This window comes from Sander vitreus, chromosome 3, assembly GCF_031162955.1.
Source record: "Sander vitreus isolate 19-12246 chromosome 3, sanVit1, whole genome shotgun sequence".
Classification (NCBI taxonomy): Eukaryota; Metazoa; Chordata; class Actinopteri; order Perciformes; family Percidae; genus Sander; species Sander vitreus.
Genome location: NC_135857.1, coordinates 18,277,890 through 18,303,104, shown reverse-complemented (window position 1 = coordinate 18,303,104; position 25,215 = coordinate 18,277,890). Strand labels below are relative to the sequence as shown.

General features: G+C 40.5%; 1 protein-coding gene across 2 annotated transcripts in view; it reads left to right on the top strand.

Moving 5' to 3' along the window:
• Positions 1-25,215, top strand: part of gria4a (glutamate receptor, ionotropic, AMPA 4a) — a 117,687-nt gene that overhangs the window by 84,145 nt on the left and 8,327 nt on the right. Inside the window, exons 12-16 of one of the 2 annotated variants that reach the window (XM_078243981.1) lie at positions 1,534-1,749; positions 2,571-2,731; positions 15,612-15,810; positions 19,873-20,120; positions 23,712-23,826. In XM_078243981.1, the coding sequence (XP_078100107.1) occupies positions 1,534-1,749; positions 2,571-2,731; positions 15,612-15,810; positions 19,873-20,120; positions 23,712-23,826 (939 nt within the window). The remainder of the gene's footprint in view (positions 1-1,533; positions 1,750-2,570; positions 2,732-15,611; positions 15,811-19,872; positions 20,121-23,711; positions 23,827-25,215) is intronic. The other variant, XM_078243990.1, reaches the window with a different exon arrangement.

The following is a 25,215-nucleotide window of genomic DNA, read 5'->3' as shown; positions in this document are numbered from 1 at the left end:
TTATAAGCATAACTTGAAGCATAAACTGAATTTTCATGTACGAGTAGACACACAGAATCACAAACATACAGGTAAGAAAATGAATACAACACAAATAACATGTTTTATTTACTGCATTGCAGTACAACATCACAAATTATGGCCTCAGACACATTGTGTTGAATCAACACTTCTCTGGCACAGAGTTAACATAACTTCAACATTGTAATCTTATAATGTCATGTATACTGCAGGGCTATTACATTGTATTAAACTGTTCATGCTCCTGCTATTGTGACCCCACCGCAGGGCATAATGCAACAGCTGAAAAAAATGCTCAAAATAACTCTTATGCAGTACATTCATTTGTCACGAGCTCTGCGTTTCCTTAGTTACCATGTAAGTTTCCTGCAGAGATGCTGTGTCATTGAGGCTTCAGTTATTTCTTGAGAATTTGGCAAGCTGGCTAATTATGCCGTCGACACCCATGCACGGTCTGAGATTTCACATTGCTGTCTCGATGCAAACTTTATCAACATGCAGGAGACAATGTCAGTCGTCACTTTGCGGAAGAGTGAAAGTGGAGACTTTTGCTGCAGAACAGTGACATAATTAATTAGCCTCCAGAAGGTGACACAGCAAAACCGCTGCATTGACTAATCAGGTTTGATTTGTTCCCAACACTTGCCACACGGAGGAAGTACATTTGAAATATTTCAGCACTTTGTCCTCTTCTTTATGTCTTTATGTTCTTTACTCTCTGTTTATCTGACTTTCTTCTCCCTTTCTTTCATGTTGTGTACTTCTGTCTCCTGCCTTCTATCCCTAATTTATTTGATTTATCTGTCTGTAGTGCGTTGTGGGTTTTTGATATTCCTCTGCCCTCTCCTCCTCCTACTTCCTTGCTTTTCTTTTGCAGTTCATTCTCCTTCCATTGTAGCATCCTAACTCGTTGTAGCGAAGGAAAACTTGTTATTTGATATTCATTTATTGTAGCCTTTTTCAGTTAAGACTGCAGATGTTGTTTAGTCACACGCAAATACTCGGAAACAGATACTCTGCTGTGCTGAATGAATGATGCTATTGACTCGTCTACAGATTTTGCATGTGTGTGTTATTGCAGACAAATTTATATTCTGGCAGTGTCACTTTTGTGCCTAAGTATGAATTACTCATTCTCTGCCATTCTACTGGTTTTCCCTCTATCTCTTCTGTCTCTTTCAACCCTTCTCTCTCCCCCCTTTTCTCTTCCCCTGCTTTACCACTTCCATTTCTTTGCCTCCCTAACCTTTATCATTCCCCTTCTTATGTATGCTCCTACTTCAAAATCCAATGATATGTACTGTGATTGTCTACTTCCCCTGCCCTTTGTGTTTTAACTTGTATTTCTCCTCCCTTTATCTTTGTCTTCACTTTCCCCTTCTGCAGACAGGGGAGTTCACAGAGAACCCACCATCACTCTCTGCTTTACATAAAGTTGCTGTACATCACCTACCACTACCATATGACAGAACTAAAGTAAACTCACACTATTCTACCCGCTCCTCTTTGCAGAAAGCAGAAATTGCTGTGGCCCCGCTGACCATCACTCTGGTGAGAGAAGAGGTGATCGACTTCTCGAAGCCCTTCATGTCTCTGGGAATCTCCATCATGATCAAAAAGCCCCAGAAGTCTAAACCAGGTGTTTTCTCTTTCCTGGACCCGCTGGCCTACGAGATCTGGATGTGCATAGTGTTCGCTTACATTGGAGTCAGTGTTGTGCTGTTTTTGGTAAGTGATTATTACAAACCAGAAGTCAGCACTTGAGTTGGATTGCAGGGCTGTAGCAGTGTGAAGTGTTTTTAAAGCTTACAAATGAAAGAACAGAGATCTTATTTGGCTCACAGGCTAAAAATATGTCTCAACTAATGAGCTACAGCACATGGTGCCCAGTCTGACGTTGGAGATCCTTATACTGTAGGACACATTTCCTGCTGATCAGAAAACAATTTGGTCAATTTTATTAATATAGATAAAGGAGATGAAACCTTTGTCCATGGCAGCTTTTACTGCTGGATTCACTTTTCTGATGATATAATAACTCAGTGCTCATGCATCTAAATGTTTCTGAGGGTACACCTTGTGTCTGTTTTAAGGATTATTAAAACCCTTCAGTACATTAATGCAGTTAATAACTTTTCAAGTATGGCGACATTGCCTTTACCCACTTAACTGTAATGACTTTTACAATGTTGAAGATAATGTCTGTGCAGGAATCGTTAGATACTTAAAGGTGTCCTAACTGAAAAATACCACCACAGACAGCTCTGTATGCAAGATATGCAAATACTTAATGTGAGACATGTAAGTTCACATAGTCAAGATCATGCCGGCATAACTCCTATGACACCGTGTGTCTGCATATTCAAAGAAACATTTTTCTCTTGCACAACAGTTACAATAAATGTACCCTCTATGGCTTTGTGTCTGTGTTATTTAGCTGAATATAATCCCCCTCTCTTAATTTACTTCAGTCTGTATTAAAATAAGACCCTACTTTATAGACCTCTAAATGATCTATAACAATTATTTATTCCTTCTCTCTCCCTCAGGTGAGTCGCTTTAGTCCTTATGAGTGGCATGCAGAGGAACCAGAGGAGGGCACAACAGAGCTGGGCCCCACTGACCAACCTCCCAATGAGTTTGGCATCTTCAACTCCCTCTGGTTCTCGCTGGGAGCCTTCATGCAACAGGGCTGTGACATCTCACCACGGTGAGGAAGGGAAATGGTGTGTGTGAGACAGAGTGCATTTGTGTGCGTGTCTGAGACTGAGAGGATAAGAGATAGTTTTTCAGTAGGTATACAGGATGTGTTCATAAGAGCGTGTGTGTGGGCTGGGGATAGTGTGTGTGTCTGCAACGCGCCTTGTGTCTGTCTAACTGTCTGTAATGTTAGAGTGCTTTAGTATTAGGCTGTAGAGATTCAGACTGTGGACCATGTGAATCACCTCTCTTAGCACTATTTTAGGTTCCACTTAACTGGACTGCTTTTCCGAGACAGTGTGTTTAAGAAGATGTCCCAGAAATACACACATAGACACAAACATGTGCCACTGAAAAAAGACATGGAAGTGAGAAGGAAACACCTGCACATAGTCCAGCGGTCATGTCCATATGGGTGTGCAGTGGTGGGAGATTTAGCAGTTTGCTAGATGTGTATGAATCTTTAATGCACCACTGAAGAGGCTGTCCAGCTGTATTTTTAGAATATTTATAGGAATATGGCATTTTATTATTGATAACCTGAGAATGCAGTTTAGTGAAATATTTATAGACATCATACTTAAGGCCATTTGGGAGTAAATCTAAGGAGAGAAGCAGATAGACGATCAGCTGAAAGAAGGAAAAGGTGTGATCGGTTGAGCAAAATGTGAATCATAGGAAGTGGTAGCAGAGATGTGAATGGACACGTCTTACTTCATCATAGACATGGAGACGATGTGGTCAGTGGTTCCTATTGTGTAGCAGATATGACATTTTGAATTCTGTATCCAAACATCATCATGTGCAAGATTCTTGTTTGTCTTGACTTTTGTTACACTCTTATTGAGAAGCACTGCTGTGATGTTTTGCCCTTAATGTAGGCAGAAGCATGTTATAATGATAAACCCACTTGGCTGAAGCTTCCTACATTTTGTTAACTTTCCATTTAATTCCATACAAACTGTTGTTATTGCTCTCATAAATAATTAAAGCTTTTACGCTAAAACACATCACTGCCTGTGCAGAAGGAAATAGGGTTTATTTTGTAGGTCTTCCGAATACTAAATGTTCAATATTATAATGTATATATTTTAACCCCAGAAAGCCTAACTCCCTTTTCAATATCAACTTTAGTTAATGTCCAGGCTCACTGACATACATACAATCTTTTTCTCATCTCAAGGACTTTGCTTCTGCTTTTAAACCTAGTTTTAGCCCCAGTGTCTCTCAAACATTTCTGCTGCATTACCATTAGCATTTCACTTTTGGCAAAAGGACAAAAGTTCTACATCAGCGGCCCAAACATCACTTTATTTCTCCTCCTCTTTTGCTCTACTGCCCTTCTCCTTCGCTCTTTCATCCATCTCTTTCATGCTCTATCTTTTCCTTTCTCCCCCACTCCCTGACACCTGGCGTCTCCCACTCCTTCCCACTAACTATACTGTGACTGACAAGCCAATTCTAGCCCCAACACACAATATGGAAAACACTCTCACCAGCTGCACGCACACATACCAAAACACACAAAAATACACAAGATGTGCACTTGAATACACAGACATTTCACACTCTCCTTACACACACATGCAGACCTATTCATTACTTGCAAGACTTGTTATAGATGTGTGTGCATAAGCTACAGCTGTCATAGCGATAATGTGATAGTTAACATGGAGCCAGTGTTCGTCATACAAATCACCCGGCCCTGTCACTTCCAATATAGCACAACTCCTCTGTAGGCCAAGATTACTGCAGTCTTAAATGCCGGATTATATACGTAGAATGAGAAGTCTGTCACTTGTGTACTTTTTCTTCATGCTTTCAAGGAGGTTTCAATTCAAACTTAAGTCTGGGATGTCTTTCTTATAAATGCAGCAATAATGATTTATCATGTAAATTCAACATGAGGGGCCCTATTTTAACAATCTGAAACGCAAGTATCAAACGCAAGTAGCTTTGTGGGCGGATCTTGGGCGCTGTTGCTATTATACCAGCGGGAAAATGACTCTTGCGCCCGACGGAAATCTAAAATGGGTTGGTCTGAAGTAGCTACATTACTCATAGGTGTGGTTTGGGCGTAACCTGCAATAAACCAATCAGAGCGTTATCTCACATTCCCTTTAAAAGCAGGCGCGCTTGTTCCATGGCGGATTGCTATTATAATGGTTGATTTTTCTAGGCGCACTCTCTTAATACATCCATGGGCGCACGCCCAAACATACTTTTCGATGTTTTGGGCTCATTCTCACTGAATCACGCGGTTATGAATGCATGTTGATATTTTTGCAATGTAGTCTAACATTAGACTGAGATTACCTCACTATAGACGATGCAGCTCTTCTGTCTCTCCTCTCCCGTGCTGCTGCTGGGGCATTTGGGTTAAGTGGCATCGGCACATGCAGTTCAACATCACATCTCCTTAAGTCCTCTAATAGTTCCTCATTTATGTCATCAACACATCCATGATTCATGGAAATGTTGTGTAAAACAAGGTCATATTTTTCCCTGTATTTATGTATGGTTTGCAAAAATTGCAACTGCTAGGTCCGTGAGATGAGAGACGCAAAGTGTATGTGTGGTGTGTACACTCTACGTTACGGTAAACATGCGTCCTTAAAATAGCATCTGAATAACGCGCCACTTACTTTAGACTAGGTTTTTCCTGGTCTATGGCAGAACTGTTTTCTAAACTGCAAAATAGCACTAGAGAATGTTTGCGCCGGAACACGCCTCCTCTTTTTGCTGAACCGCCCCCGGGAGTGCAAGTTCATTCCCTAATTTACCGACGTGAGTCTGTCGAGGGAAGTCAGCTGTGCGTCGGATGCAAAATAGGAATGATACATGCGTCGGTGTACAAAGTCAATTGTGCTGGGTGCAAGATAGGGCCCGAGGTCTCATCTATCATCACAATGTCAGTCTCATGAGATAAACCATATTGCAAAGACTGGTGTTACAGCTGTAATTAGTGGTGTGGCTCTGCTCCCAGCATGAACAGGGAGCAAATTGATGGAAACATGGCAGATTTGGATTGGGGTATGCAACCCCCTGGTGGGTACAGAACAGAGCTTTGGAGATGCACATCTCTAAAATGTAATGTGTAAATGTAATTGACAGTATGGGGACATACAAGTTAACATAAGCTGAATTACAGTTTTCTTATGAGGAGGAGGCCAAGGAAGGGGTGAAAGAACAGCACATGACAATGGTGGTAGCACAAATATAAAAGTAACACTAGCACTCTAAACCACACATTTATTAAAATTAGATTATTATATAATTATTACATTTATTGTAGAAATTATTTTTTTTGTCCAATAGCCTTGTACCTACAGCTATAATCAATATTTTTATTATAACAATGTATTAGATAACAATGTACAAAAACAATGTGACAATGTGAAAAGTGTCATAATGATGAACCTGCAGAGAATTGTCACCTGAGCTGAATCTGCAGCTCCCCTTGGGTTTACAGAGCTTTAAGTGAGTTTCAGTTCATTGTTTAGCAGTTTAAACTCTAAGGCTATGTTTAGATGGAAACGATCTGAAGAGAAAGCGCAAAAGTAGCGTTGCGTTTTCACTTTTTAATCCGCATTTAGACGAGCATTATGGGAGGGAAATCTGCGTGCATATAGTGACGCAAAAGTGTGTGAAATGCGATCCACCAAGTCCGCACGCCTGCGTAGAACCTCCTCCTACTTGTCTCCCTCTCTTCCTCCTCTCTCCCTCTCCTCTCCCTAGTAGCGCGAAGCGAACAACAAAAGCTGACAATTTTTTCTGGACAGACGAGGAGGTGGAGTTATTGCTCCAAACAATGCACACACAGACACACACGCAGCACACACACGGCACACACACGGCACACACACACGGTACACACACGGCACACACACGCGGCACACACAGTGCGTTTTTACCCTTTAGACGGGAACATGACGGTGGAGTGTTTTTAAGATTTCCATTCTGGAGGGTGGTTTCACTTTTTTGCGTTTTTAAGCCCCAAAAATGCCTAAACGAAAGGCACATCTGATAAAATATTTTGTCGTTTTCACCCGCTAGCGTATTCATGTAAACAGGACCTACAAACCCACTGGGGAACACAGTGGAGCACTTAGCAGCTTAAGAGCCAGATATTTCCCTCAGGAGTTGACCAAAAACAAAGCTACTGTAAAAGAGAGTTAATGTTGGACATACATTCACCAGGTGACCACAAACATGATTACAAATAAATGATAAAAGGTCCTCCGTGATTGCTGGATGTGTAAAAAAGCAACTGTTTGTTAATAAGTCTGCCATATCAACCTAAAAGGTGACAATATGTCAATGTTCTTTTCGCAGCTTGTTCATGCTGCCCCCAAGTGGCCAAAAAAAGTCAATTATTTTAGGTTTAATTTGGCTCCACAATGGTGGTAGCAGAGGCAGCATCAAGCAGCAGCATACAGTAAATTGTTCAGTATGCTTGAAATGTTCGCACAAGGTGTGTTTGGCCACACTCAGATTGAAAAGCCTGCTGTTGTAGTGACAAGATGAAGCAATGAATCATATGTGGTAGGGGGCATAATGCAACACATTTACTGATGTAGCTGGATTGTCGGTTTCGAAAGTTACAAAAGGTATCGGAAGCAGGAAAGGTGTGGGGGGAGAGGGCACACTGTTAGATGATCTAATGCGCACACATAGATCCTAAGGCCATGCAGGATAAGTTAGTGCTACAGTGTTTATGTGAACTTATTGTCCTAGTTATGAGAAGGCATTGCCATAATTGATAACCATTCAGATCAACTGACATGACCAAAGCTTCCTGCCTGAAGAACAACACTTGTTGTTGTCAGTGTCAATGGTTCTGAGGTAAACAAAACAGTGGAGTGAAGCTTCGCTACATTTGAGTCGCGCTGCTGCACTTACTGTAGATATTACACACTCTGCTCTTTGCATCCATACCCACCACACTCGTCTTTTTAATCTGGCACGCTCTGCTCACTCTTTTGTTCTGCCTAAGCTGCTGCTCACTGTGAGCATCATCATCAACATCATTATCATCATCAGCTGCATTCACCTGTAGCTGCTGATTGTAGTGAGTCACTCCCTAGTCTCTCTATGCGTGGGCTTAAGTGTATACTGCAGGGAGTGTTGACTGACTTGCTTAGACGTCAAACATGTACCAGTACCTCGTATGTATCCACATATAACCATTCCACATGAACTCACTGACTGAAACGCCACAGTAATGACGCAATTCATGATTATGTAAGAAGAGGTAGAAAGATATAAAGACATAATGTTGAAAGAGTGAAATGAACTCATTCATTAAATTTGTTAATGAAGAAAAGATATAAGGCTGCAGACCAGGCTTTCTGCCATAAAAACATGTGATGGATGACCCTTCACTGTGACACCATGCTCTGCAGAAACACTAGATCATGTGCTTAGAAAAGGATACGTGTCATGCATATCATCATGTCATATCATTTTTCTGTCCCCTCAGTACATTTACTTTAATCTCCCATTCTCTTGTTCACCTTTGCAGGCAGACAATGTCATAATGCTAACTTCAGTCACATCTGACAGCAGAAATGTGCTTCAGCTAAAACAAAGACAACGATATCATCATATCACAAGATGTATTCCTGCATGCAATTTTCCTTTAAAAGGAAATATCCAATATTTAACATGTACTTCTATTACTACATTAAGGACATATCACTCTCTCAGTTTATCTGCCCCTCTTTGAGCTGCATAGCAACGTCTACAACAACACACTGAGCCAATTACTCGTAAAGGAGAATACATAAAAGAATTGGGGAACATTTCTTGCTAGTCTTTCTATACTCGGCCAGAATTTCAGATCACATCCACAGGGTCTCAATTACAGAGAATAGCACTCTTCTGTGTGGTGTCATGTTTTAGGACAATAAGGCAGGTGTAATTTTACACAAGTGGAGCTTTAGTTTCTCTATGCAATGAACAAGTCAATTCTTAAAAGCACTTTACAAGGTGGAAACGTTAAAGAATTAAACAATGTTAAAAGCAAGTCAGTTTGTTGGGGGTCTTGACACTAAATAAACTACTGAATTGATTCCAAATGAGTTGAAATGCAAACTTACGTACTGTACATTCCATTATGCCTACCAACTACTTTCTTTGCCCTACAGTATTTTTCTTCATATAATCATATATATATATATATATATATATATATATATATATATATATATATATATATATATATATATATATATATATATATATATAGATTTGCAGTCTGTCTGGTTGGCTATTTACAGTGTATTTGTGTTTTTCTTTCTAAATTAAAATCTCTTCTGTCTTGTATATCGTGTCGTCTTAACCTTTAAGAGCATCTGTCTGTCAACTGCTCTCCATGTGTTACACACACTGGTTGTTTGACCCTATACAGTGTGTGTGTGTGTGTGTGTGTGTGTGTGTGTGTGTGTGTGTGTGTGTGTGTGTGTGTGTGTGTGTGTGTGTGTTTGTTTTGTAGTTGTGTATTGTGTATTGAGCTGCCATATAGGTACATTGGTATTCAGTGTGGGTCCCACTCTCCCTGCTGCAGTCATCCTGCAGTCTGGGAGACACAGTCTAACACACACTCCTATTCAACTTTTTCTCCCTTCTTGATCTATCATTTTTCTTTCTTTCTCCCAGCCTTTATCTCCTCTTGTTTGCTCTCTCACATAGTGCCTGTTCCTGCTGCTTTGTTGTCTAATCATCACCTTAGTTAATTGACATTTTCATAGCTAGAAATTACAGCACATGTCTGTGTGGTGGCATGTGTGTGTGCTCATAATAGTAAACACTTATTTTCCTGTGAGACACACATGCTCTTGTCTTTTGCAAACACACCGACTTGTGTTTCCTTCACCTTTCCAATCAAGCAGATGTAATGGCTGGTAGTAGACATGAACACATGTATACACACACACACACACACACACACACACACACACACACACACACACATACACACACATCGTCAAAGTGACCTTGAGATGGCATTTGCACCACACACACCTGTCATCTTTCGGCCCAGGCTTTTGGGTTTGTATTGTCGTTGATTGGCTCGGTCACCTCGCAAATGGTGAAAACACAGTGATGGACAGTTAGATGATGGGACTGGAATTTTTAAAAAGTGGAAAGTGAAATGAAGGTTGTACATTGAGGAAGACCAAGAGTAAGTGCAGGAGAGGGAGGTAAACTGATCACCAGTGAACATCTCAGAGGGATTGAATCTGTCTCTGTCAATAAACGTCTGAAATTACAGCTCTCTTGTGTGTGTGTGTGTGTGCGTGTGTGTGTGTGTGTGTGTGTGTGTCTGTGTGTGTCTGCTGCTGGCTTGTGCACTTCTGGCTTTGAGTGTTTGTGTATGTCAGTGTGTGTTTGTGAGTGTCATACGTAATAATTGAGTAAATGGTCGTGGGTGTGTTGAATAGTTAATGATAGCAACAGATCCAGCAATTGGTTCGACTAACTAACTACAGTGGAGCACTGAGGCTTACTGACTAATTAATGATCTCAAGGTAACTGATTAGAACCCAGTCCCACCGACTGACTGTGTTCATGAATTTTACCAAGTTTTTATAAATCCTGTGAATCATCTTCTCTCTGGGTGTCTCGTATCTTTTCTGCTTCACCGATATGTTATTATTTTATTTTATCTTGCCTTTCATTATCTGCCTGCTGCATCTAATCTTTAATCTATTAATCAGATTTTCTTTCATGTGTGTCTGTTTGCTTTTACGCCCTTTATTCTGCCTCCATCTACTGTATAGCATTTTCTTTATTTCACACCTGTTTTCCATGTCAGAGAAAGTTAAAAGACAAGAATAAGAAACTATGTTTGTCTGTATTTCTATTTGCATTTGTCCTTCTGTCCTTTATTGTGTACTAATCAAACATTCATGCTTCACTTTCCCAAAACATCAGACACACTCATAACTGTCAGACTCAACATTTGTTAACATGTCAGTCACAATTACTTGAGAAAACATGTCTTGTTTGCTCCCCAAACGGATAACAGCAAAAAGTTTTGCATTTCCCCTGTCGGCATGTCATAACGAACAAGGAATTGAGTTTTTAACAATCTTACGATTTTCAAATGTTGATTTCATATTGTTTTTTGCATCCAGACAAAATAAAACTACTGTAGCTTGTTGAGTGAAAATGTACATGTAACAACTGCAAACCTATCATTTAAAGCAGTTTTATAAAAAATAACTTTTTGTCAAAAATCATGTTCCTCTGCCTCCTCATGGTGCTCCTAATGGCATAAGAAAAACAACCATCAGAGCCAAGCAGTCTCTAACAGTGACATTGTGAACCACAGTCAAACTGTAAAACTAGGAAGCGCTGATCAAATATGAATGAAGATTCTGTTACTGCATTGGTTATTTCTCACCTCAATGCTTTCAGAAACAGAGAAAACTGTATTTTTCAGTTTGTATGTCTTTGAGTTGAGAAACATATTTTAGTGTACTGTTGAAATGAGAAGTGTGCTCCCGCCAGTGGGCAGTGATTGGTTTTGGCTCAGCTTGGTCACAAAATTTCTCATTTTACAGCTAAACAGTACACTAAATGTATTATACAATATGTTTTTTCAATTCAAAGACGTACAAACTGAAAAATAAAACCAATAATATGGGTGACATCACCGAAACTACGTGCATATTTTATACAGTCTATGTGAAAAACATACTCATGGACAACAACTATCCAGCGCTAGCTCAGTTTGTTGTTCGTGTCTTTATATTTGTGTGTTTGGATGTGTCAGCATCAATTTACTTTAGCGCTTTAATGTATTTGTGCATAGGCATGTGTGTAGGTGTGTTTGTGTGTTTGTATGCTGTTTTTATAGCAATTACCTTACCAGTTTTTTCTTCCCATATGATTGTGATTACTGTCATGCAAGATCATACACACACACGTATGCACACACCGCCTGCCTAAAATTGCAGTCACTTCTGTTCAGATGCAATGGATGAAAATAAACTGTATAGCTCAGAACTGTGTGTGTGTGTGTGTGTGTGTGTGTGTGTGTGTGTGTGTGTGTGTGTGTGTGTGTGTGTGTGTGTGTGTGTGTGTGTGTGTGTGTGTGTGTGTGTGTGTGTGTGTGTGTGTGTGTGTGTGTGTGTGTGTGTGTGTGTGTGTGTGTGTTTGAGAGACAGATATAGAGAGAGAGGGGGAAACAGCTTGCCATTAATCTTTCACACAGAGGATTGGGGAGGCAATCTGTTGGCTATCATAGATGATACATGACCCGCTATAGAATGATTCGCCTGTTGCATACCAACACACATGACACTCTACACACAGGCAGCACACCACACATATTCACTCTGCCACAGACACTCTTGCACACTCACACAAAGAATCAAGTACGTCCGTCCCAAAGCTCACCCATGTACACCAAAATGCACTAAACAAGAATAGGAACTAAATATATGTGCACATATAAACACACACACTCTCACACACACACACACACACAAATAAATCAAGTACAACACATTTAGAAAGAGACATGCTGTTCATCATGTTGAACTCAACCAATCTGTTTTTCTTTCCTCTGTAGGGTGGTCTTTCATGCCCACTGAGATACAGAACCATTTTAGATGTCCTTTCTTAGATTACAAAATCCTATCAGCCAAGTACAATACATCCTCCTTTAATGATGTTATGTGGTTACTCTAATGGCTTCGTTTACACTGCAATTTATTCATTCAGCATCGGTTTTTGCTCTAAAACCTTTCCCTGAACTTAAGTAGACAAGAAAGAAAGAGGTTTTCAAAAATGCACTGCATGCATTCACCTGCTACAGGTAAATCTATGGACCTAAGAAATTAATCTGTCAAACAAATAACCACACGTTTGGGATGACAACACTCATCTCAAAAAGGAGTTGATGAAGAACTTAAAAGACGTGTTTACCTGCACTAAGGAATTCTGATTATTTGAAGGTTTTAGCAGGACTCGGATTTTTAAAATTCACGAAACAGTTTGTGTGTGTGTGTGTGTGTGTGTGTGTGGGGGGGGGTATTTTGTTAGGGTTTACTTTAAAAACTACGTATAGCTCTGTGTGGCTGCAGCCAAGATCCAGTCCAAAATCTGACTTTTCTCTACCAACTCAAAATCAGGGACATTAAATAAGTTTTTTAAATTTTCACAGCTGAACAGTTGGCTGTTTGTAATGTGCTTTGCCACTACAGTGTCTGTCCTCTTTCGGCATCAGTCCAAAAGCTTAAAAAAAATAGTGTGTACATACTTGCTGTATTTGTGTGGGCTTCCTCCTGGAACCAAAATTCCCTCCCACATTATAACACGTGTTTTAGGTAGTAGGTATACTAACAATCCTACTTTAATAAAGGAAAAGTGCATGTTGGTTTGCAGGCTAGTTAGCTACAGTAATTAGCTGTTCAGCTGTAGCCCATTAAATAGCTTATAAACGTACCTGCAAATGTCACTTCAGTCCAGTTAGTTGCTGGTGTGGGCCTTACTCTTTCATATCAGTAACAACATGCTGCCTCCCTATGACTTGTTGGCACCAGCTGAGACAATAAAGGAACATTTCCCCAAAGACCTTTTTCCTACCTTAGACTAATAGAAAACTAGTGATGGCCAAACAAAGCTTTGTGAACCATTTTCTCTTTTTTCTGAGCCCACTAGGGGCTCTCTCTTCAACAAAGGGTTGAAAACACACTGAATTACCATTCCTTTAACCTTTTTCTTTGAACAGAGAGCGCCATCTATTGAGCTCAGAAAATTAAAAAAATGGTTCACGAATCTTCATTTGGCCATCACTGTAGAAAACTACAATAAGGGATGGCTAAATGGGATTTCAGAGGAACTTAGATGGATTCTTTATTTGTTATAGTCACTTAAACTGACACAATATACACAAATAAATGAATGTCCCTGTCCTCAAGCTCCACAGGTTCACAAGATAGAAGCCACATTTTGGTAATGACATTATTGTTAACATACTGAGCATAATGATGCACAGTGAAGAAGTGCACTGCTCTTGAACCTCTCAATCTCTTCATCTTTGTCTTCCTCTTCCTGTTTGCATTCTGGCCATCCTCCTTTGCTTTGCCTTGCATGTACCCTTGTCTTTTTGTTTGAATGTCTGCTCAAATCACACAGCCACTCCATCAGGTCAGATTAAAATGCTGTCACAGTTCGTTTACCAGCTAACCAATCAGATCGCATACCACTGTTGGCCTCTGCAGGAGACCCTGTAGAACCTATTAAAACGAGTTTCTAAATACATATCCATGTTCCTGGACCCCTCTTGTCCATTGTCAACATTTCCAGTGCAAAACTATCTTAATCTTTCCATCATGAAGTCTGACCTGGTTGAATTTATTTTTGTTCTGCTGTCTCCTAATAATTATAAAACAAAACCTAAGAGCTCTTTTGTCAGGATAATCCATCACAGGTTCATTAATTCAGGTAAACAGATCAATGCCTCAAGGACACATGCTATCAATTTATATTTGCGCGTGTCTGTATGAGGATTAAGAGGTGTGCTGGCTTTCGAACAGCAGCGAAATGCAGAGTTGCTCCAAAAGGTGACAATTTATGCCGAGTCAGGCATCGATGCACCTCTCAGCTCTCTCACTCCTCTTTTCTCACTTCAGCATGCACTCCTTAAAACCTAGCCTAAAAAATCACTTTCTCATCAGAGTGGTATCACCACCAAACAGCCACCTGTCCGAGAAATGTTGGGCTTTATTTTATGATTGTGTGTAAGGGGATACGAATGTCGCCCAAATTTTGTTAAAGCGGCTATAAACAAGTAAAATAAATAATAATATAAAATAATGATCTAGTGTTTGGGCATCTTTCAGCTCACTGTTTTTATTTTGTTTTGTTACTTTACTGTTTTGGTTCGCTCTCATCGCTCTCAGCATTACATTATATATTTTGTACAAAATACAAAATAAATTAAAGTAGGCCGTACTGAAATACTTCAGTCAATTGACCTATTTCAGAAAATGTTTAATTACTGTCATCTGGAAATGAGCACACTAATTTTTCTATGACTGAAAGGTGATTCAAAGAGACACATGTGGACTTACTGAACGTAAACAACATGGAAGGATTCATACTGACAGTGAATGTTCCTTTGAGCTACACTTTTTAGCATAGATTAGGCAAGACCTGAAAGTGAATTGCTACAAAACATGTTCCTTTTCATTTTCTGTGAATGTGATGGTTCTTCTACATTTTCTTTTAGAAAAAGAAAACCTAACATTTTGCTACCTTCTCCCATCTTTCTCTCCTTTTCTCTAATGTGCTCACTCTCGCTTGCTCTCTTTTGCTTTGCTCAGTGTAAACAAGTTTGTGCAAACAAAATGAATTGCCACTTACTTTGATGCTTCAGCTCACAACTGGTAGATAAAGAGAGTAAACATGGAGAAAGAGAAAAGAGAGAATGAGGATGAGAGAGATGGTGGAGCACCCAGATTACAATGTGTTTCATGTAGCTTTTGTTATTGTAAGTGCTGATTTGGTTCGAGTGTTGAAAGACATTTGCTTTGGCTGTAATGCCATGCACACATTGGTGTAAATAAATGCTTTGTAAAACGACAGTGGGTTGTGTTGCATATCTCTGACTGAAAAACTAACCTTAATTATGTTTCCTTCTCTGTTTTTTCACTCTGTCTTTCTTTTATGTTTTTTTTTCATCCCTTTAACTTCATCTATTTCTTCATCATCCTCCTACTCGTCCCGATAATTCCTCATGTACAAATCCTTCCTTTATCTCCTCAATCTTGCCCTCCTCCTTCTTAACCTTCTGCATCTTTCCACCTTTGACTGCTTACTCCCCCTCTTTCGTTGGTTTCTCCCTACCTCGCCTCCATCTGTCTTCTCTCCAGGTCTCTGTCTGGACGTATTGTTGGAGGTGTGTGGTGGTTCTTCACTCTTATCATCATCTCCTCTTACACAGCCAACCTGGCTGCTTTCCTCACTGTGGAGAGGATGGTCTCACCCATAGAGAGCGCAGAGGACTTGGCCAAACAGACAGAAATAGCCTATGGCACACTGGACTCAGGCTCTACTAAGGAGTTCTTCAGGGTATGGACTCCACACACTCTGCTCATTTATTTGAATGCTTTAGAGGTGTCAGCCTTTTACTATGTTAAGTCAAGTTAATTTGCTACTGAGCTGAACAGCCAGAAAGTCTCAGATGTCTTGCTGATCTCACATTTAATGGTGTTATTAAAAACCCAAGCAGTACTGTACAAACACTGAATGTAAACATAGCATTGTGTGTTTGTAAGAAAACTCCACAGGGTGCTTTTAGGGAATGGTTGCCAATTTGTTGTGTTCTTTATTCCCTTCCAAATGGCTGTTATATGAATGTGATGGTGCCAGCCCATGTGTCCTTCGGTGGTAAAGAACGCCATCCTACTATGCTTTACAGCATTCATCACAACAGATTACAACTTTAAAGTCAAACAACACAATCTTAAAGTTACTTCTGAAATAAATTGGCAGTCAGTGAGAGGAAGCAACTGTGAGGGAGGTGTTGTCTCATTTATTGAAGCCAGACAAAAGCCAAGCAGCAGAATTTGTTTCTGACTGTAGGCGGGACAAGGATAAGTGACTAATAACAGTGTAAACTGATTTACAATAGTCCAGGTGGGAGGAGAAGAACGAACGGATGACTTTCTCCTGATCTTAAATTAAGAGAGGCTTACATTCTCGGAAATAAAGCTACGCTGAAATGCCTGGCTTTCACTTTCCAGCTAATTTGTTTATAAAACTAGAAAAGACAAAAGGACCAGCGTGGGATTTTATACCTTTTGATTAAAATTCAAACTTGATTACAATGGAACAATATTGAATGCATTGAATCACTTATCTACCCTGTCAAATAAAGCAATGATAATTATAATAATCATCATCATAATAGTAAACAGTAGAGGTGGTCTATGTGGACAGAGGAGGTGGACAGAATATTTTACAGTTAGCTGTTTCCGTAAAACAGTAAGTATTCCTATGGAGTGAAGTGAGAGACCAGTAGAGGCTTCACCCATTGACCTAGTCATCTATGTGGATTCCAAATATACATAAGTACTCATTAACACATACAAACATCGACGCACACGAGCACACATTGCTGATGAAGACAGATTTTTTTTTTTTTCTGCAGACATGGGCAAAACACCAGAGTCACTACATGTACAAAAACAGATCTGCTCTGTCATGTAGTTATGCTCTGGAGGAAAAGTCGGAATTGGTTGTGTGCTCATGCATTGTGTGTGTGTGTGTGTGTGTCTATATACCAATTTACAGTTATGCTTTGTAAAGACGTGTGCACTAGTGTGTGTGTATTTGGGGATGTGGTGGAGGGGTAGGTTGTAGCAGACAGTTTGTGCTTCTGTGAGTGGATCTGGCATAATCAACATAACGAGCAGGCTGAAATCTTTGGAGGGTGAAAAAGCAATTTACTCTCCCACAGCTGAGGGGGATTCGCCACCACCATTAATTATCTGTATGTGTGTGTATATTTCTGTGTGCACCTAAAGCATGTATGTAAGCATATTCAGCCACAACTGTATGCATGTACTGTATATGTGCATGTGAGTGTTTGTGTTGCACTTCTCTCGCAGAGCAGGTGTGTGTGTGTGTGTGTGTGTGTGTGTGTGTGTGTGTGTGTGTGTGTGCGTGTCTTAAATGTATATTCAAAAGTGCCTGAAGGTGACTTGCAGCATCCATTTCCTCCTTCAGCCTCACTCATTGTAAAAAAATCTGGAAAGAGTCACACCGCATTGTCACACATCCATCCTTCCAAAGCCAGACGCTGCTTTATACGTGCACAGTCATAACTGTCTCTCCCTCTCTCAGTCTCACACTCTCCAACACACACACACACACACACACACACACACACACACACACACACACAAACACAAACACACACAGACACACACTCAGGCAGATTCAAATACATACAGACAAAAGCAACACACACAAGCGCATACACATTTTGCTGCGGCCAGACGGAGAAAGCGGTGGCTAGAAAAATGTTAAACATAAGTGATAGATGGATGAATGGATTAAACTTGAGGAATGAGGATGATGAAGGGATGAAAAAGGCTCAAGGTGTAAAGAAGTTGATGATGAGAAGGTTTTTTTTTAATCTACAATGGTAGACAGAGTGAGAAATAAAAAGAATCCCTCTCTGTCTCTCCAAAGAATGGAGAGACAGAGAGGGTAGAATGGAGTAAAGAGGGGCCTACTGGTCTTCATAGATGTGAGTGACATTATTATGGGATAGTTGTCCGTCACGCACTAGTGACAAACTCACACACGCGTCCACACACAATCCCCTGGGCGCTGGTTTCGGTGGCTGAGTTCGTGGCTTGTCGCTTGCAGAGCGACAGAATAACACTTAATCACCAGGAGAGAAAGAGAAGAAAGAAGCAGGATGTTTGTGGAGAATGACAGTTTGACTCCTCTGCTTGTTATTTTCACTCTTGAGTACACACTGTCCGCACACACATGAGAACACAATACATTCATACATACACATACTGTATAGACTGGTGCACAGAACTGCACACACACACATCCATATGCATGGTATATACACAATATAATACAATCGATTGCATCATACCAGGCAGACATGCCCTCTGAAAAGATCTTCTGTTAGAGCAGATTTCCAAATTCATAACTGCACAACCAGATTAGTATGCCACTATGTAAGTCATAAACTCATTTAAAGTAAGACTGATGATTGAGTTGTCAAGGGAGATGTAGTGTTACATTTTAAATGTGGTTATAAATGTCATTATGTGCCAGAGGATCAAAATGAAAGATGGAAGACACAGCCCTCCATCAGCAGTGTAATTTTATTCAAGGACTATATGAGTGGAAATCAGCCTCAGCATACATCATAAGAAACTGGAGCAATAAATGAAATACAGTAAAAAAAAAAAATACAACATAACAATACACTTTGTTGTCCAATCTCTGTACTGTACTGTTGTTTCTATTGTAGACTTGTGGAAAAAGCACTTGGGCCTAATTTATAAACAGCATTGAGTGTCATTATGTCAATACATTGTTTTCACAACCTCAGCTCTTTACATCTCAGATTCATCCTATTTGTCTCAGTCAACATGTTATGTTGATTTGAATAATCAAATCTGTGGTTTGAGGAGCTGCTCACACTTCATCAGACTTCAATGAGGTGTGAATGGACACCCAGAAGTAGACAGAGCAAGGATGTGTTAACAATTACAGCATTCTTAAATGATTGATTTTTCTTAGGGTCAAAAAGTCCCCTGAAAAAGCCAACAATGCGGTAATTTGTTTCGCAGTACATTTGAGTTTCCCTACCCTGTCTGTGGCTCTCAGATCCAATCCCATTTGTTTCTATTGAAGATGCAAATCCTTTTAAACAGGTCACATTTGTAAAGTGTTGAGTACATGTACCAAACAAGCTGGGTAGTTTGTAGCAAACAATTTAATCAGGAGTAAATAGTATATTTGTAGGGGAATATTTACAGTGGCGGAATAATACGCATTATGCTATTGACTCAAAATAAACTACAGTAGCCATGTTCATGGTAATGAAGGAACATGACACCCAGTGCAACAGAGTGGCCACTGATGTCTTTTTAATAGTTTTTGCACTACAATGGAGATCATGCAAATAAGCTACTTGGATGCACAGGCAATACCTAATTAGTTTAACCTTCAGTGAGCGACGCTGACAGTTTTGTCAAATTGCCTGAATCTTGTTTCACTGGGTCACTTGAATGCAAACTGCTACTGAGGTTCAGTCAAATTGCACAAATAGCCTAAAATGTTACTCTATGTTCTTTGCTTGTGAGACCTTACCCATCCACACTGTTCTTCCTTATCTACACCTGTCAAATATGTAGGTAGTTTAGGTGTGACATGGCTACCTTTCTCTCAATCTGTCATGTCTTTTCCTCAAATGAAATTAATTGTAAACTGTCTGGCCTACATGGTCACTCTTCCCTTGGCAGTCTTCTCCTTATTGGACTATGAAAACCATCATCTGTGAAAATACCCTGGCCTTGGATGTTAGCAAAATTATGTCCATTCATTCCTAATTTACATCTGCTCTCTCCTCTTCTTCACCCTCCTCCAACCCAGAGGTCCAAAATAGCCGTATACGAGAAGATGTGGTCATACATGAAGTCTGCCGAACCGACTGTCTTCACCAAAACCACAGCGGAGGGCGTGGCGAGGGTCCGCAAGTCCAAGGGGAAGTACGCTTTCCTCCTGGAGTCCACCATGAATGAATACACGGAGCAGCGCAAGCCTTGTGACACCATGAAAGTCGGGGGGAACCTGGACTCCAAAGGATATGGGATTGCTACACCGAAAGGCTCACAGTTAAGGTGGGTGGAATAGGGTAACAATAGGAGACAGTAACAAAGTTGATACTGTCCTATTGCTGCAATATTCCACCTACCCTGCTGTGCCTTTTATGCTACACCTATAGATTAACTGTCACTGCTGTCAGGTGAAAATCACCCACACAAATCTAAGAATTGATTAACACTTGACCAGTATTTGAATATTGATTGTTTTTCAAGTACTAAATTAACTGCAAAGATTATGGCACCAGTACAATGTATTATTATAAACTCCAAAAGCAAAGTTATAGGTTTTCACCCAGCAGCAGCGATATAGATAGGTATGTTGACTATTCAAATTATGTTTCATCACGTCTTGGATGCTTAATTCCTTGATTTTCCTTTTTTTTCTGTCTGTCCGTACTTTTCCTCACTCTTCTCTGCCACCACTCTGTTAATTTAGGGCTTGTTTGCTCCATTTCTGTGTCCTCTGTCACTGTCATTTATCCGTGCTCACATCCCCTCTTTCTTTCATCTTTTAACCACTCTGTTTCTCCACAGGGCCACCTTGCAGGTAACTTTGTCCATTTGTCTGTTGTCTCGTCTCTTTGTTCCTTTCATCCTCCGAGATAGTCATGATGGTGATGCCGATCATAATCGTTACGATTATTATTGTAGGAGAGATTTATTAACTGAATATGACCGCGAGGAGGGGCAGAACCTCAGACTGCTACTGCTAGATCCAGAGCCACAAGGGGGAATTCATAGATGAACAGGAGACAAAAAGTGAGAAACAGGAAGTAGAGGGGCCTGGCCAATGGGGGGACTAGAAATTAAACATAATACAGGATCCCACGTCCTTTAATTCTATACAAACTAAATTTAAAAAAAATAATATTAATGGTAATTGGAAATCACCTAATTAAATCCAGACCAAAGAGTAATCAGTAGTTTATGTTAAAGAATGTACATGAGGGTATGTAAACATTAATAAAGAGAGCATAAGCTGGAGGAAATGAATGAGAAAGTGATTAAGTCCTAGAGTTGGTCATTTTGTTTTGATTTTCCCTCAGCAGACACTTGTTTATCTGGCTTATTAACTTGAGCCTACAGTAATAGTCCCAGTAGGTTTCACTCAGGTATATTGTCAATGCAAATTATTTATTTTTCAGGTGACTGTGACAGCAGTATAGTGAGGTTTTGTCTTCACAATGTCACAAATGCCTGCTAAGGGGAAAATATTTGACTAAATTCAGCAACGCCGGACCACTTGCTCTCTCTTCTCTCCCTCCATCTCTCTCTGTCAGCATTTCATATTTGCCTCATGAATGGCAAAACACATACAGCACATCAGCCTTACATCCTGCTCTATAACTTCCCCCTGTGTGTGTGGTGCAAACAAGTCCCACTGTTTATCCCTTGTTATATACAGTACACAAAGGTTTTTTTTGTTTATGAGGGAAAAGTGACAGACAGTGGGTGGATAGGTCCCTTTTTTAAGCCCCCATCCAGAACACATTTCTGGGACTATCCACGGTTGTCTCTGGCTTCTCTCAATCAGCAGAAACCCGATCTACCAGGTGCACACATGTGGCAGGAAAGTGTGCACGTCAGGTGAGCCTGCCTCTCCTCTCGGTGCACTAATCACAGTGCTTGTTTGACCTTGATGATGTTAATTAGGAGAATGAATACCCTGATGATTAAAATGAATGTCAGGAATGCATGCTTTCTGAAGTATAGCTGCTCTTGATATGATTATTGATTTGTGACTGTTATTATCCTGACTGACAAAGTGTCAAAATGTTTGAACTGTTTTCATCCATACCGCAAGAGATTAGTCATGGCTTGTCGATTAGATCGCCCCAGAGAACACTGTCTCTCTCTGAATCGCTTTACTAGCTTTACATCTGGGAGCTAAACCTATAGAGGGCTTGTCTTTTTACTCTCACTTTCCTAATGTTTCCTGAACTGACAACATTTCAGTCACAAGCCAGCATCTTCCCTGCCATCTAACAACATACTCTGAGATGAGATAGGACCTCCAGATAGGCAGGTGTACAGACAAAGGGGTAGACTAACAAACAAGCAGGCAGCGACTGCAGTGACCTTTTTGTAGCAATTTCCCCCCGCTGATTACAGCATCTCACAAACAAAAGAGCGGTCAGCAGAGGCTGGTAGCAGGAGAGACCAACAGGAAAGTCTTGTACAGGTATAAAGCAGAGATGTACCAAAGCAGTAGGGGCGGCACAAAATGAATGTATTAAAGCATGAAGGGAATAAGTTGACAAAATCATTCAGCTCCTGCAGCCGTCTTTTGTAGACACTCTTCTCGCAGTATGGAAATCGAGGCCATCGAGAGACTCAGACTTTGCAGGAAAAGTGAAATGGTGAGAATTGAGGCAAATTAAAACTGCTGGTACTCTATGTCTCATAAAACCACTGTTGGATTGCCTGTCTTAAAAAGAGCGTTGTTTTGTGTGTTTCAGCCAAGTATAACATAATGTTGTACAGTATATACTTCATATACTGTACAAAAGTTTAACATAGCTGTTTAGATTGAATGCATACAGTATTACCTTACAGACAGCCACCGGTTACAGTTCATGTGAGTTCAGTACCAAAATAATCAACTTGGAGATATTCGAAAAATATTCTGAAGATATGTAATCCGTTTACCTTATAAAGTTGTGTTATTGTTGCATGGCATTCAGTTGAAATCGTGGATTCTTTGAAGTGTTCTGGGTGAACACCTGAGATCTAAGAATTGACTGCTGAATAGCAAAGCATTCACAACACTTTGTTGTTAAAAAAGCCAACTAAAAGAAAACCGAGCAAACCTGGGCATCATGAATAGGATGGCTTCCTTTTTGTTTAGAAGCTCACCCTCAATGTTGATGCTATCCACAACGCAACAACCTTAACGATCTTTTTTTTTATCATTGCTTTCAACTTCACTCCATGGCAATGTTCATAACTGTTTAAAAAACAAAGATAACTGATTAACCTGTTCCAAGTGGGTTTCCAATACCAGAAAGTTGATTTTAATCATTTACTAAAATAATGAATTGCTAAGCAAAGAGAAGAGCTTCTCTTTACAAACATGCCTGATACAAAGATCTTGGTGCACACACAGCGTGAGGGCCTGATATTTAGCCCTGTGTCCCTGAGTTTTGTTTGGAGGTCAGTCCCTTCAGGGGTACTGTAGGAAACTGGAGCCACACACACACAAACATACAGTACAGAGTAGCAGGAAGGCAGGAAAGCATCAGAAGGGGCAAGAGCACCATCAGCAGGCTGCAGAGACCTGGTTAACACACTTTATAGCAACAATGTGACACTCACTGTGGAGCATCATGTGTTAGTCCAGCCCAGTAGCAACAGAGGATAAATTTTTTGAGAAAGTATCTGAAGTAGAAACAAAGAGAAAGAGAAGAGAGTGTTCTCTGGGGTGCATCTTCCCCACTAACCCACCTTTGTCCCTTTGTCCCAAACTCTCTGATCCCCCCCCCCTCCTCTGTTCCTCATTTCCCTCCCCTTCCTCCTCAGTGTGGTCCACGTCCATCTTGTCTGTCTGTCCCTCCATCCTCTGCTCTGACCAAACTATCTTATCTGTCCCTCCTTTTTTACATAAAGAAATGCGGTCAACCTGGCTGTGCTAAAGCTCAACGAGCAGGGCCTGTTGGACAAATTGAAAAACAAGTGGTGGTATGACAAAGGAGAATGTGGCAGCGGGGGAGGGGATTCCAAGGTTAGCCCTCTCTGTCTGACCACCCCACCACTAGGGGGACAGGGGACAGGGGCCGCTCACCGGCTAAGCAGCTCACGGCGGCCCCCATCCCGGGAGTGTATCACATGCATCTGCCCTGGCGAAGAGTCAAGCAGCAAAGAGGGAGGGCAAACGTGACAACATAAAATCTCCTGGGAAACCCTGCAGCTTTAAAAATAGGCACAATGTTGCATCTGCTGTCAGTGGTGTGTGCCTTTTTATATGAAAGGTTAAGATCCAGTGACAAAGGTACAACACTTGAGCTTGTTTATACAGAGAAAAAGAAAAACTAAGGGCTTTTTTTTTTTTTTTAAACCATTGGTTGACCCAAAAGAGAACCAACATTATTTTTTGACATGTTGAATCATCAAGGAAAAACATAATTGGCTATTTTCAATATCATTCAGGGAAATACTGTATGTCCCCTTTGCAGGTGAGTGTTTGCCAAGCTAATTCAAGCACAGGTCATGATAATAACTATTTTTAAATGTGTTTGTCACTGATCTGGTAATGCCCCTCTGAAATGTCAGAGTGTGAAGTTGGAAAGATAAAGAGAGCAATTACTGTCAAAACAGAAATATTCGCCCCCTAGTGGCAGTTCTGGGGAGAGAAGGAGAGACTTGAGTGAGAGTCAAATTGCAAGAAAGACAGAGGGACACTAGTCTATATCTACGACGTTCCACGTCCGGGATTGTTCAGGTGCCGCCGAAAATTCCACCGGATGTCCCTCTTATGTCCGTTACCTTTCGCTTTCTTTGTGTTGTAATTTTAAACTCTGGTCGATTTATGAGGACTATGGTTAACTGCTCCTCAGAGCTCTGCAGGTTAAATCCAGACAGCTAGCTAGACTATCTGACCAATCTGAGTTTTCTCTTACAAGACTAAAACAACTTTTGAACGTACACATTCTGCCAAAACAGGTTCCGGTCCAAGGCTATTTTGCAGAGGCACTGTTGCTCCGTCCGCCGCTTAGCACCGCCCAAGACGATTGTGATTGGTTTAAAGAAATGCCAATTAACCAAAGCACGTTTTTCTCCCATCCTGGAATTCTGTGTGGACTAGCCAAACCCTCCGCAGCGCTGTGGAGGAATGTCTGGCAAAGCGAGACTAAAGGGACACCAAACGGAACCTTATCACTCCTTCAACTGAGAAATTGTTGGCTGAGTATGTGGCAGATGAAACAGGTTTTAAAACGTTTAATCAAGAATGAAATGAAAAATGAAAAACAGGGCCCAAGTGTAGCTCTCGGATTCTTTTAGGCTCAGATTGATTTAAGGCAGAGGGGAGGATGAATAATTGATAGCAGCAGAATGCAATTACAGGATCAAGTTTCCTCCATCTCTTGTTCGTTTGTTTCAACAATTCTATTTA